This window comes from Nicotiana attenuata, chromosome 1 (genome assembly GCF_001879085.1).
Source record: "Nicotiana attenuata strain UT chromosome 1, NIATTr2, whole genome shotgun sequence".
NCBI lineage: Eukaryota > Viridiplantae > Streptophyta > Magnoliopsida > Solanales > Solanaceae > Nicotiana > Nicotiana attenuata.
Window position 1 is genome coordinate 109,707,749 of NC_031989.1, and position 15,446 is coordinate 109,723,194.

Below are 15,446 nucleotides of genomic sequence, written 5' to 3' on the forward strand. Positions count from 1 at the left end.
AAAAAAAAAAAAAAAAAATCTTCAGCACGCCCTAAGCAACCAACAGCCGTCTCTCTTCATCTTCCTCTCTAAACCGCACACATAGAGAAACGGAAGCCACATCTCTGAAACGGAAAATATGAAATGTTTTTGGGTTGAGAGAACAGTTGAGGTTTTCGATCGATTTTCCGACGAGGTTCGTTGAGGTTTCCGGCGAGTTGGACTCCGCCCATTCCGACTCATTTCTGGCTTTTATTTGATACGTTGAGCTGTTTTCTTGCTTTCAATAGGTAAGCTCTTCATTTTTGCCTCCTGTATTTTCCAGTTCATCTCTACATCTTTTTGTAGTATTTGACATGGGTGTATGGAATTTTGTTGTATTTCACGTTCTGCATATTTGGTTTTCTTTCTCTTCGTCTGGCAATCTTTATCATTCTATATATTTAATTAATGTGGACTATAAGATTTAGTTCGCAAGGTGGCAGAAAGATCTGGGTATCTGTCCCTAAGAATGTCGATATAAGGGGGGCTAAGAAAGTGTTGAATTGTTTTAGAGAATAAAAATAAAAATGCTGTGTTTCTATACATTCTGATGTTAGTATCTTTCTCGTTGTTGTTTCTGTTTTGATATTGTTGTCTGCTAGTTGCTTTTGAAATTAATTAGTGTGTTGTGTAGTTGTCAGAGTGAATTGTGAATATTTGTATTAAACTAATTACTTCTGGTGTACGATTTTCGATTTTCAATTTTCGACGTTCGCGTAGCATAATTACGGTTTCCAAAATTAAGACCAAAGTATGCGTTCACGCAACTTTGGACGAAACAATCTTAATAGTAATAAAATATTATTAATTGTGTACACGTTCGCGCGACACGAGTACGACTTAAAGAATGAATATTCTTAAAAAATGGATTGTCATCTGAATACCTTATGCCAAAGATGTATTAGCTGTTGTCTGCAAAGTCTTTGTTTTATTGTGTATTTTTATGACAAGTTTCCAAGATTCTTGAGCTCTTGTAAGTGTTGAAACACATCTGCTATTAGGAAGAAGGCTTAATTTTATACGTTGCTAATGGCTTCTTCAATAATAAGCTTCTGTTCATTTCGAAATTGTGGTTAGCTTTGTTACTTATAATTTTAACCTAAAGAAGGAATGTATCTGTTGGAAAATTACTGTAGGAAAGTTCCTCCAGATGCTTGAATGCATTGAATATGATAATTGGCGCGGCATTCAAAACAAAATCGGGGTATGCGTTCGCGCAATTTCGACTAAACTTTCTTAATAATAACAAAGTGTTATTGATTGTGGACACGTTCGCGTGACATGATTCTTAACGCGCCAAACGAAATGAGTATACGTACGCGTGACTCGTTTTAAGATAATTTTCTTAATTTAAAAGCGGTAAAAGGTAAATGCACATAGGTCCTAAAATAAGTAACTAACAGTTTAATAAGCCAGGTATAATCAGAGCGACCGTGCTAGAACCACGAAACTCGGGAGTGCCTAACACCTTTTCCCGGGTTAACAGAATTCCTTACCCGGATTTCTGTATTCGCAGACCGTAAATAGAGTCAACTTCCTCGATTCGGGATTTTAACTGGTGACTTGGGACACCATAAATTATCCCAAGTGGCGACTCTGAATCTAATAATTAATCCCGTTTCGATTGTTACTTAAATTGGAAAAACTCCCTTTATACCCTTTACAAGGGTTGTAGTGAAAAAGGAGGCGTGACATTCATAGCCTTACTTCGTTGTTCAGTTAGCAGTTCAGTTTTTGATTCAGTATTTACAGTTCTTTCCTTCATTTGTTTTACATACCAGTGCTATTCAAATGTAGTGACGTCCCTTTTGCCAGGTTGACAATTCTTCTTGCTAGGATATCTCGTATCAGCTATTGGTGAGCCCCAGTCTTTCGGAGCATTATCCCTCTTTTTCAGTCTTTATATTAATTCAGTTAATAAGGTATACCAGGGACCTGTCTCGGTAAACAGTTAGCATTTCAGTATTCTTTAGAGGCTTCGTAGACTAGGTCCAGTCAGTCAGATATTACGAGGCTTTTGTGTGTTTGCCTTATCGGCTACTCGTTTATACTTGCAGACTTTTTAGTACTTTTCGCATTTATGATATTTCAGTCAGACTCTTTAGTAGATCGGCATGTTGCATGTTTTATATTCATCTTACAGTCATACCACATGTTGATCCAACCATCTTGTTGGTTCGCTCGGTCACATGCAGTTAGGTACCGAGTGTCGTGTTACGCCCAAGCCATGGTTCGGGGCGTGACAGGTCGGGTCGGATATGGGCAGCTTGAAAATAGATAATGCAAAAAACGGATAGATAATCCGATTCGACCCATATTTAATACGGATAAAAAATGGGTTAACTAGCGAATAACACGGATATCCATATTATCCATGACTTCTTGAATATGTTCGCTTTTGGGAGAATTCTTAGTGTTCTAAATTAGAGGAGCTCCCAATTTGAGGCTTTACAAATGTAAACGTTAAATCTATTAGTTATACATTAGTTATTTATTTTCTAAGGGGATAATATGATTTTTATTCATATTTGGCCTATTTCTAAAATTAATTATGTAACTCATTTTTAATGGGTGAATAACTGTTCTGCCTATCCGTACACGCGCGCGCACACGCTTTAATAACTATGCGACCTCTCACTCCGCCACTTAATTTTGCAGCACACCGCTTCGCGACCACAGCTCCGCCGTTCTTACTATGAATTTCGTTGACGATGATTTTGAACTGAAGGAGATTCAGAGGCTGGAAGGCCACACCGATAGGGTTTGGACCGTCGCTTGGAAACCGCATACCGGAATCAATGGTGTTCCAGCTGTACTCGCGTCCTGCAGCGGCGATAAAACCGTTCGAATCTGGGAACAGGACTCCACCGGCTCTTTCCACTGTCAGGTTTGATTTTTTTTGTTTTCATCATAAAATAGCATTTTCTGATTGATATTCCTTGAAAAACTATTACTTTATCAAAGTGAAAAAAAATTAAAAGAAGTATTGGACAATCTGCACTATGATCAGCTGGATACACGAAAGAGTTGCAATTAGAATCCAAAGTATCAGTTCTGTCTAAGAAAAACAAAATTATGAATTGTTGCAAATTAATTATTTACACGGGAAGAAGTCAATGCGCTGGAACCAGAGGCGGACGCACACTATATGTAGAGGGGTCACGGACATCCGGAAACTTCGACAAAAACTCTATGTATACTTGTAAATGTCTTCAAGATTAGTAAGATATCAGCATAGGCCCCTCTACCGATCTTTATGAGCAGTGATAAATTTATATGGAATATCATGGTGCCCCGCCGAATCTTGGGTCCGCCTCTGGATGGAACTATATATTGACTACAGAGTTACTTTTGAGAGTATTAGCTTCAAATCTGTTCTGTTGGATACTGCCTTAGCCCGTTGATTATGAGATATGGTTAGTTTCTCTTTTTAAGAGTTATTATTACTTTTGATACAACAACCATACCGCAGTCTCAAACAAGGAGGGGTCGGCCATATAAATCCTCACTAACCCACTTTACTCCATTTAAACTGTAGTGTGAGGATTGATCATGGAATTGGCTAGTTTTATGCTGGCTGTAGCCTACTGCAACCCTCTTTTATTCGGTCTTGGACTGACAATGTGAGCAAGATCACATAGGCGGAGTTTATTATTTACTTCGGATAGTTAATTAAATTTTTGGAAATCATACATGGAGTTTATGCAGCCAAAAAACAATGTGTACCTTTTTTCTGTTTTCCTTCTTTCATCCTTCTCTAGCACTCTTTGCATCCTCAAGGAAATAAAGTGACCTTCATCCTCTAGCTATAATGACTATTCTAGTAAAAGTTTAAAAAAAAAAAGGGGAGCTGTAATGACTATTTGGAGGAAATTTTGCAGGCTGTTTTGGAGGAAACACATACACGGACTGTTAGATCATGTGAATGGTCACCGTCAGGCAAACATTTGGCAACAGCTAGCTTTGATGCCACCACTGCTATTTGGGAAAATGTTGGGGTTGACTTTGAGTGTGTTTCCACTTTGGAGGTACATTTCTCTCTATCATATTAATTTCAGTTCATATTCATTACCCCAGCTCTGACAAAAACTAGTGTTAAAGTAGGCAAAAGTTGCATCTTCTGTCTGTTTATATCTGTGCATAGCACAACAAAAAATTCATAAATCTGTCAGTAAAATAAGGGAAATTTGTTACCTGGGCAGCTGTGCTAAGTGGAATCATTTAATTTAGCTTATATTGCTTTGTGATCGTAATTTACATCAATCTTTTGTACTTGGCCTTTTTAGTTTCTTTAATGAGTTATAAATCTACTAAACTCCTGTCTGCCTTCTTTTTCTTATGCGGGTAATGTCCAGGGTCATGACAATGAAGTGAAAAGTGTTTCTTGGAATCGTGAAGGCTCACTACTCGCGACTTGTGGACGAGATAAGTCGGTTTGGATATGGGAAGTGTTGCCTGGAAATGAATTTGACTGTGTTTCAGTGTTACAAGGGCACACACAAGATGTTAAGATGGTTCAATGGAATCCTAACATGGATATGTTGTTTTCATGTAGTTATGATAACACCATTAAGGTATATTTGAGTTGAACTTAGCGTTCCTCCTTTCTCTCTCTCTCTCTGTTCTTTGTTTAGAGAGATTCTAGAATGTTTTTCATACCCCTATTACATATAAGGCATACTAGTAGTTGTTTCTCTTCCATTGACGGGCGTACACAGTAATTTTTATAAGCAGTGTCGAAATTTATAAAAGAACAGGATAATAACTTTAATTATCATATTTCTAAACTAGAAATAGCCTTAGTCTATTGGTTTTGTTGATTTTTAAGTTATAAAAGGTCCCAAGTTCAATTCTACTTCATCACAATTTTTATCCATAAAGGCTCTCTCAAATATTTACAAAAACGTGCTAGTTGAGGTTTGAACATTGACCTCTTAGAACAAAATTAGACACACAATCAGCGCACCAAGAGAGATTTTTTGTCAAATGGTGTCATTTTCTCCTACTTATCTGTTCCTCATAGTATCGATACATACTTAATAAAAATTTCCAACGAAGCGGTATCGCGTGCCCCTGCTTCATTAAAGGTGCATCTGCCCCTGCTTCCATTTATAAGTAACAATATCTAATATTTAGCGGTGCTTGAAATGCAGGTATGGGTAGAGAATCTCGGTGATGATTGGCATTGTATTCAAACTTTGGGTGAATCTAATAGGTAAGATTCGTTATTGGGCATAACAAAATCATAAATTTATTGCATCCATTGGTGTGGCATAATAGTCAAAGAGATGGGTGAAGATCTTGGAGATCAGGGTTCGAATCCCAAGAAAATGCTAGTTGTTTTCTTCCATTCCGCATAAGCCTTGGCTGCTAGATTTGCATCTGGTACCTGTGGGAGGTGTCATGCAAGGGCGGATGCACCAAGGCCCAAGCAGTGTCACGTGGTATCGCTTCGTCGAATTGTTTTACTAATATATCAATAAAATAATCTGGAAAATGGCATACATACAAAATTAATAAACTAGTGACACTGCATAATGTTAAACTTGCCTTGTTTAGTTGGTTAGGCGCCTGAACTATTTTGGCTAGGTTGAGGGATCGATCGTACCGAAATCTTATTTTATTATAGCCCCATTATTTAGAAGATTATGGCACATCCACTTCCGTAGGGTAAATGAAGTTATAAACCTTCTAACACAAGTTGCTAACCAGTCCATCCTCCTCTTCAGTTTGCAACTGCTTCTTCTGTTGTAGTAAGTGATTTACTACCTTTTCCTTCGTTCTTTCTTGTACTTTTAGTAGTTAGAAATTTTTATAGTTGTTTTTACTTTATGAATAGAACTATATAGTACTATTTAGGAGTTCTCAAATGGACATTTTAATTTGTAATCTGCTTAAATTTAATAGAGATTCTACTAGAACACCTTCCAAGCCAATGAGTCGGAATACCATCGCAAAATGAAAGAGTTGATTTAAATTCCTTAAATGACCATGGTGCAATAAGAAGCGCATATCTTCAAAAGGATCATTTTCAAGCTTGAATCCGCAATTTTCCTCAAAGAAATTTAAATGTTAAATTGCGTCGCGGTTTTGAAAAGATCATTTGCTTACTTCTTTAAATGTGCCACCGCTTACAAAAAATTCCTGCATATGCCACTGATGTCAGGTACTCGGTGGTTAGTAGAATGGTGCACAAGCTAGCCCGAAGAGGACCATTATTTAAAAAAAAAGAATCTTAAATTTATTATATTTATTAGACGAGGAAAAAATGAATACTTGAACGATGCCATCAGGGTAGTGATTATATTCTTACTGCATTTTAAGCTCTTTTCATTTATGTAGAATACCTTATTTTATTGAAGTGAGGTGTTTGTTCCTATTCATAGCATTTAGCTTGCTCAATTTAGGTTATAAATGCTTCGTTTGTCCGAATTGGCCTTCCATGCAAGAATTGGGTTCAAATTTTCACAAGCTTTGAGAATGAGAAGTTTCTAATGTTCATCGCGGAATATGTGAGATCATAGGTTTTAAATGTTTTAGAAATTGACAGAAGATAGAGGTGCTATTCGGAAGTGAAGTTTTTAGACTACAAACAGAAGTTGCAGTATGGATGAGCTCCAGTATATGCTAGATTTTTAAATTTATGATAATAAGTCCTAGCAATATGTTTTGACTCATTTATTCTTTTAGGCTTCGATTGATGAATGCGTACACATGAGAAACTCTTAACAGATTGAAAATTAGGCCAAAGGATCTAAAGTTTGCACATTAGAGGTTATGAAAACTGTGTATAACTTCGTCAAAGTGAGAATTGAGGAATAGTGGCATACACACGCTCAGCGAGATTGTGCAAGGGTGGAGAGGTATGATTCTAACTTTGGATGCGAGGAATGTTTCTTGCTTTGGCTGCAAGAGTTCCTGAGTAGAATTCACGGAATGACCTCTAAGTTTCTTTAGCATATAATCTTTTTCTTTATTGAAAACAAAGATGAAACAAGAGGTCTCCATTGAATACCTGCTAGCAGTGCACTTTATGTTATAGCTCTAAAGGATCTAAGCAGCTTTCAGAACAAGGTAGGTTATGACTGTTTGTAGCAAATCCCATAAGGCCATGTGATTTCAACGCAGTTCTAAGTTCAAACAAAGAACTAATCTGTTTTTGTCAGTCAGGAAAAAAGAATTGACCTGTTTCATGTCGAACCTACTCCAATTAGGGTCAAAAGGTTTGTAGTGTAGCTAGATTGAGTGATCCTTAAACTGTGTTTTTCACTCTATGTATTGTCTAGAGTCTGTAGCGGTGCTTCTATCCGTTATATTGTTCTCATTTTTGTTGTGATAAGGAAAAATTGTTCCTTTTGGTCACTTAAGTAAGATGGAGAAATGCTTGTTATTCTGTATGAAATTTCAGACCTATGGTTAATATTCTGCTTACCATATTATGCATGCTGAGCAGTTGAAAGTTCCAGATGGAAAAACTTATGAAATCCTGCTCAGTAATTGCAAAGCAATTGATATGAGATCTCCATTATCTAGAAGACCTCATAATTAGAGTCATTATGAACTTAAATATTTTTTTTGATACGGTAAATTGTATTAATCAAAAGGGAGAGAACTCCCGTATACAAGAAGTATACCAAAAAGTAGAGAATTTGCATTAGAACATGATTCTCTACAAAAGACGCCCAATCTTCTATACAAATAGGGGCTAAATGAGTGCACCAAAAAGCGATCAAAGATAAAAGACTATTCTTAAGATGTGAAAAAGGAGACTCAATCCCCTCAAAAGCTCTCCTATTTCTCTCCCCCCAAACTATCCACATGAGAGCTAACGGGGCGAACTTCCACGCCTTTTGCTTTCTTCTTCTACGGAAACCGGCCCAGCTATATAGCTGAACTTAAATATTTGGGGAAAGAGATGGAGAAGTAGTAGTTGGACAGGCATCTTAACATGGATGAATACTTGCATGCAGTAGAGCAAGTGGACTTGCTTAGCCAAATTTCCAAAGCTCTTGAGTTTGTTAAAATGATATTTTCCTTGTTTGTTTTACCTTAAGAGTTTGCATAAGGAGAAATTGAAGAAAAATGCGTCAACTGTCCGAACTCAAATTGAAGAAAATGTGTCAACAAGCCGAATTCTTTCTTGATGTAAAGAAACATGGGAAGGGACATTGTGACAATCATACTAAATAATCCTTGATTTCATGATATTTATTTATTTAAGGGCAGGGATACGGGTGCAGAAAAGTTGAAATATCTTCTTTTGAGCCGCTCTTACCAGTTTGCTCAGAAATGATGGAAACAATGGTGTTTGATAAATGGATGAAGTACATTTAGCAATTATGGCTACCTTAAGTTGATTGGATAAAAAATTGTCTTGTAGTCCCTCGGCTATTTCCCTTTTGGTGGTATATAGTTCATTTTGTTATGTCTTGATAGTGGCGTAAATGTATCTTTTCTCCCGACAAACCTTTTACTGTATGACTATTTGAGATCTTCATATAATGGTCATATGTTGGATTGCTATTTTAGAGTCAGATAGTTTGGGCATGTGCGGAGGAGAAGCCCTGATGCCCCGGTAAGAAGGTGTGAGCGCTTGGCTTTGGCGGGAACGAGAAGAGGTAAAGGCTGGCATAAGAAGTATTGAAGAGAGGTGATCAGGCCGGACATGGTGTGGCTTCAGATTTCCGAGGACTTGGCCCTTGATAGGAAGGTGTGGAGATCGAGATTAGGGTTGTAGGTTAGGAGGCAATTGAGCATTTTTCTACTTCGTTCCGGGTGTGAGGTTAGACTGATAGGGTTTGTCTTAGATTTCTAGTGGTTTATGTTGTTTTCTCACTATTCTCCCGTTTTTCTTTACTGGTTATTGTATTGCGTTTCGACTATTTTTTGGTTTCTTATAATGCTTTATTATTTTTATGGTTTGTGTTGATGGTACTGATATACTGTCTCTTTCGTCTTTTTCGTTTTCTTGAGCCGAGGGTCTATCGGAAACAACCTCTCTACTCCATGGGGTAGGGGTAAGGTCTGCGTACACACTACCCTCCCCGGACCCCTTAATTCTGGGATTTTACTGGGTTGTTGTTGTTGTTGCCTCATTGGTATATGCATGTGGCCTATAACAAGCAGTTCACCGGAGAGTGTTTTAGGGTACAGATATATGACTTAGTAACTTTTAATATTGTTTGGGAGCTTATGTCACTAGTTGGTTGAACTTTCAGCGGACATACATCTACTGTCTGGTCCGTCTCTTTCGATGCTAGTGGACTAAAACTGGTTTCTTGCAGGTATGTTCTTCCTTTCTACATAACTTGTTTTAAAATATATGCTCTCCAGTATCCGATGTGTAAAAAATTGGATAATTGTTGCAGTCACTACTTAAATAGAGTTTACATTGAATTCTGTAACTTGCAGTGATGACCTTACCATTAAGGTATGGATATTGATTGATGACGACGACAGGATAATAGATTGGAATATAGAGCCACCCTGGTAAGCATGATCATAGCGTCCCTTTTCTAAGCATAATGATATCCTATATAGTTGATTCATGGACTTACTTTTACAGTCTGGCTTTAGTAATTAGTGCACGAGTGTTTGAAACCGTTAGTATAACTGAACTTTCTGTCAACTCTCTGTACTGAAGACTTGGAACTAACAGTTTACTTGTACTTAGTGTGAACTAATAATCTAGTGTGCAAGATATTAAAGCTTTATAGCTCTTGTTTGACAATTCGTGTATGATATCTACAGTTCCACGACTTTTAACATCCTCTAGTTTGTTAGTATTTTTATGTTTGTAGTTTAAGAATAGTCTTTTATCTTTGATCGCTTTTTGGTGCACTCATATAGCCCCTATTTGTATAGAAGATTGGGCGTCTTTTGTAGAGAATCATGTTCTGATGTAAATTCTCTATTTTTTTGGTATACTTCTTGTATACGGGAGTTCTCTCCCTTTTGATTAATACAATTTACCTTATAAAAAAAAGTTTTTGCTTTTACATCCTAAACGAAAAAATTAAAGATATCTTTGGTATAAGGTACTGTAGCGGAGTGCTTTAATGAGCCATCCTTGTGTTTCTCCCTTGGTAATGTAGTTAAGCAACACATGGTCAGTTTTACATGATTCAACCTACACTTAGCCATGTAGATTCCGGTAAATTCCTTTTGTAAAATTACTTTCAAGTGTTTTCAAAATTGATCATTATTTAGTGCATTCAAGAGTACAATGATTTTTGTTCACCTAAGTCAACTAATACTGGTATGTTTATTTTTTTCCTCAGGCCAATTGTGGTCTTCATGACTAACTATATTTGATGTAATTGTTCTTGTTGAAGATTGTGACCAATCTTGTTTAGAAGCTTAAACGGTTGGACATAGCACATTTTTGTTTACTTAATTATATCTTCAACCTGTGACTTCCATGCGGGCCTAAATCTTTTTCATGTGCTAAGCACGTGGATTTTTTTATTTTTTTATTTTTTTTATAATGGTGGTGATGAGACTTGAACAGAGGACCTCTGCTTGCTTCGATACTATGTTGAAGCGTGTGACCATCGCATTGAAATGCTTAAGCTATTAGAGAGAAGACACGTACCTAATTATGTCTTGAACAGCTCTCAATAATTACTATGTTTGCCACTTTATTTCCAACCATTTCTTTTTTGTGCTTGTCAGGAAACATGTTTGCACTCTATCTGGATATCATGATAGGACAATTTTCTCAGTTCACTGGTCCAGGTAACTACTCCATATCTATCTCTTATCATGCTCATGCTAATGTAGGCTTTTTCTTTTGCAATCCGTAATATTACTTTTCTTTGTCAGATTTTTTCTTGTCTTTTTTTTTTCTTATAAAAAAAAAGTTTGTGTGGGTTGTTGGGTTGGTTGGGGGGGGGGGGGGGGGGCGCTCAACTAAATCTATTTTTCGATGATTAAGAGTTTCGTAATTTGTGCTGTCTGTCTAGATTTTATGTTTGACCTCTTTTTTGTTGGAGCTCGTATTGTTGTAGTTTCCCTTAATTGCCTCAAGGTTTTTCAGGATAATATTTTTATCTGTTTTCCCTGTCATCCTACAACCTAACACTGTCATCCTTCAGGCTAACGTACTTGATATGCTAAAATGTCAGGGAAGGAATAATTGCTAGTGGAGCAGCAGATGACGCTATATGTTTATTTGTTGAGAATAACGACAATGAGGTATTGCAAAACCATCAATATCCCTTTTCTTTTAATAATAATGTAATTCATCTTACATGATATCTAGCAGAGTCGGATCTAGGATTTTTATAATATGGGTGCACCACTAAAGAAAGGAGAAAAAAAAAAGTATTAAGTGGGATTTGAACCCTACACCTCTTAATAAATAACACAACATTCGTCCAAATGCACCATTTAGCCTTTTTGGAGCATGGGTGCCAGCATATAATATTAGATCAATTCTAAAAAAATATGTACACAAAATACCTAGTTTAGCGGAAAGACCATAGGTCACGTGGCCCATATATATGCCTATAAATCCGCCCCTGATATCTAGTACAGTGGTGAATTTTATGCTGCTCTGTACTCCCCCACATTTCTCCTACTCACTCAATTTCTCGTGGGAGCTGGAAGGTGGGGTGTTCTTCAAGAAAGTCATTGGTTCGCCCTTTACTATGTGGTTCCTTAATGAGATTCTTAAAATGTTGACGGCTTGAGTTTTTTTGGGTCTTTGTTTCATGGGAAGGAAGTAATGATAGCAACTTACTTTTTATTCTTTTTCTAGCTGTTGGGTCGCTGTGGAAAGAGGCAGGCTTTCAGTTTTTTTACCTCGAGATCCCTGTTTAAATATCATAAACTAGTAATTACGATTCGAGTGGACCCGTTACAAACATAAAAAAGAATGAGCTTAGAGGACCACTTAAAAAGATGTACATTTTCTAGTTCGTCAAGCTAATGAGCAGATTACAATGATCCCAAGGGGATAACCTAGTGGTTGAGGCGTGGGAGGAGTAACAACATGGAGATTTCGGGTTTCGTATCCCATCTACAACACTTGGTGTAGTCCCATCAGCTCCAGCCTTGGTGAGCTGGATTACCCTGGCAGCCTGTGCTTGCATGCGGGACATGCTATCCTACATATAGTCGAGGAGTGGGTAAGCTGTCCCCACCTCGAGCGCTATATTAAAAAAATGGTGAACAGAGCAGATTACAGTTATGGATCCTCATAACTACTTAGGACGACACGTGGATTCTGACTTGCTTCTTCTGGCCAATCTCGCTCGACCTGAATATCTATTTTAAATTTTTATACTCTGTTAGGAAAAGAAAATATTTTTAATCAGGTAAAGTAGAAAATCCATTTGAGACAGCTAAAAGATCTAGAAAAACTGATCTCCATTAATTACAATATAATTATAACAAGTCATATGAATGATGTTGTCCATATACAACTACTGTTGATCTTCTATTGTCGTCTCTTCCAACCCTTCTTTGGCAAAATATTTTTTTTGTGTCTGTCTGATCCAAAATAAATAAATGAATAAATAAAAGTTTGCTGGGTCTGATTACAGGTTGATGAACCTACATTTAAGCTACTTCTGAAGAAGGAGAAGGCTCATGAAATGGATGTAAATTCTGTGCAGTGGAACACTGGGGTAAGTCAATGGAATACCAGAATGATGGGATTTTTGACATTTACTTGCTCATCTGTTGTTGCTTTAGTTCTGTATTTGTCTGCTGCAAGATGATTTAGCTTTGAGCAGAAGCCAAGATCACCTGGAAATTTTTTGAACGTGTTAGGGATGATAATCTGTTGCCCGTTCAATCCCTTGTTTAGTTACCATGTTGAAGTTTAACAAATGTCTGACCTTTCTAATGTATCTTGTGTTGGCACTTCATGATGCAGTAACCTGCTCGCTTCCTGGTTGCTTGAACTTGAAAATTTGAATTTGATACCTTTTGGAACTTTATCTTTGGGATACCAATTGGATTGTTAATTTTATACCCAACCATAAATATAGTACAATCTTATTGTGGATGGGACTTCAAGTGGCACCTAAATTTTGGACATGTTAGATTGAACTAAGATCATGTTCTATATTTGATGGATGACTTTAATGTCAAACTAACAACATATATCCATTTGACTCTTGTCTTTCAAATCCACAACTCTAGAGGGAGCGCTGGGTTATGCTGCCCTGGTATAGTATTGCACATTACAGATGTTGGTTTTCATACTATGAGCGCACCAAAAACATCTAGGTTTGGACCTTGAAATGAATATTTGTTGACCTGAGTTTTGCTTTACTTTCCTGACCCATGTGTAATAAAATATGTGCGTCAGAGCTGATAATTCATGTTATGGACAATAAATATATTAGGCCTTGGAATGATCGTTGTAGAGTTTTTCAAGGAGGTAAATTTTTTCTTCTCAAAAATTTGTACTTACGGACAAGACGCGAGTTGATGTTAAATGAGGTTAGAGGTTTGGAGGCAAACCCTAGAGTGTAAAGGTTCAAGTTGAGCAGGACCAAGACAGAGTACTTGGCGTGCAAGTTCAGTAGTGCGACTCGGGAAGTGGACGAGGACGCGAGGCTTGATTTACAAGTCATTCCGATGAGAGAGTTTCAAGTAACTTGGGTCAGTTATACAGGGGAATAGGGAGATTGACGAGGATAGATGTCACACATCGTTTTGGTACGAGGTGGATGAAGTTGAGGCTTTCTTTAGGTGTTTTGTGTGATAAGAATGTGCCACAAAAACTTAAAGGTACGTTCTATACAGCGCTTGTCAGATTGATTGTGTTGTATGGGGTTGAGTGTTGGTCAAGAACTCCAACGTCCAAAAGATAAGGTGACTGAAATGAGGATGTTGAGATGGATGTGTGGGCATACTAGTTAGAAATGAAGCTATTGGGGACAAGGTAGGCATGACTCCCGTAGAGGACAAGACGCAGGAAGCGAAACTTAGATGGTTCGAGCATGCGAAGAGGAGATGCACAAATGTCCAAGCGAGAAGGTGTGAGAGGTTACTCTTGGAGGGCCTAAGGAGAGGTGGAGGTAGACCGAAGAAGTAATGGAGAGAGGTGATTAGGCAATACATGACAATGCTCCGGCTTACTGAGAACATGACCCTGGATGGGAAGATGTGGAGATGAGAATTAAGGTAGAAGGTTCGGTAGTCGAGTACTGTCCTAGCTCGTACCAGTAGCTTTAGTGCATTACTTAGTGTTAGTCTTGTATTTTCTTATTCTTAGATTTCTGTTATTATAATTTGTTTCTTTCGCTTCGATTTTGTGATTGCATTACTTAGTGTTGGTCTTTTCGGTTTTCTGATTGGTTTGCTTATTGTTGCTCCTTCCTTTTATCTTTCCTGAGCGGAGGGTCTACCGAATACAGCCTCTCAGTCTTCTTAAAGGTTGGGGTAATGTCTGCATACGCACTACCTCTCCAGACCCCATTACACTGGGTTTGTTGTTGTATGTTCTAAAAGATATTCAGTGTTGCTGTTTTAATGTCAAGACTAAATGAGTGAATTTATTGCGCATTTGGGTTTCATTCTATGTCCCTAACAATATGAAAACGAGATTATTTTTGGTTAAAAACATCCTGCAAGATATTAATGCCCTTTTTGTCAAAACCTTGCAGGATAGAAGGCTTCTTGCTTCTGCCAGTGATGATGGGATGGTGAAGATATGGGAGTTGGTTCGACGCTCTGGACAGAAGCTGCCGTCAACATAGCTTCATTGCTGATATTAGAAAGCAATGCATATTTATTTTTCGATGATGTTGAAATATAATTCACAGTAATTTTGAGCCTTTTGAACCTTTTTCTGCTAACAGAAAATGTTAGTTTTAGGCTTCAGAACTGGAGTGTGCAACTCTTCAGGTTAATCACCTAATTAATTAATTTCTCCAACGGTTTGGCTCTTGCAGCGTTTTTGGTAAGAAATTTAAAAGTAGTCAGATTTGTAAGTGGTAATTGAAAAATAGTCATAGTTTCAAAAGTAATTAAAATTTAGCCACTTTTCATGTAAAGATAAATCTGAACAAAAATACTGTTCAAAATCCGAAAAATAATGCTGGAGTTCGAATTTTTTACATGTGAACTTCCATAATGTATCGGTTCTAACATAATACGCTGGAAGTTCATACACAAGTACTCTAATCTTCAGTATATTATGTTGAAACTTTCCGTGTGCTTATGCTGGAATTTCCAGTATATTATGCTGGAATTTTTCATGTTGCAGTAAAATAGTAGTTATTTTTTCAATGACTTTGCAAACGCCAGTTATTTTTCAATTATTGATTCGAAAATTGGCTAGCTTGTGCTATTTTAAGGAATTTTTACATTCTTATACACTATATGAAACTATATTACCCTCCCTACTCAAGTTTTACTATAATTACATTTTATATACCCGATTACTATTTATGTACATTTTAAGG

General features: G+C 37.2%; 1 protein-coding gene across 2 annotated transcripts; it reads left to right on the forward strand.

Moving 5' to 3' along the window:
* LOC109231996 (protein CIA1-like) lies at positions 7-14,932 on the forward strand. 2 transcript variants are annotated; one of them, XM_019397632.1, is made up of 12 exons: positions 7-269; positions 1,837-1,878; positions 2,680-2,908; positions 3,903-4,049; positions 4,377-4,595; positions 5,175-5,236; positions 9,240-9,305; positions 9,433-9,510; positions 10,696-10,758; positions 11,148-11,217; positions 12,570-12,653; positions 14,646-14,932. In XM_019397632.1, the coding sequence occupies exons 3-12, from the start codon at positions 2,717-2,719 to the stop codon at positions 14,736-14,738; spliced, it is 1,074 nt and encodes a 357-aa protein (XP_019253177.1). In that variant the 5' UTR covers positions 7-269; positions 1,837-1,878; positions 2,680-2,716; the 3' UTR covers positions 14,739-14,932. The 2 variants fall into 2 exon arrangements, with proteins under 2 accessions (XP_019253177.1, XP_019253168.1); XM_019397623.1 differs by lacking the exon at positions 1,837-1,878.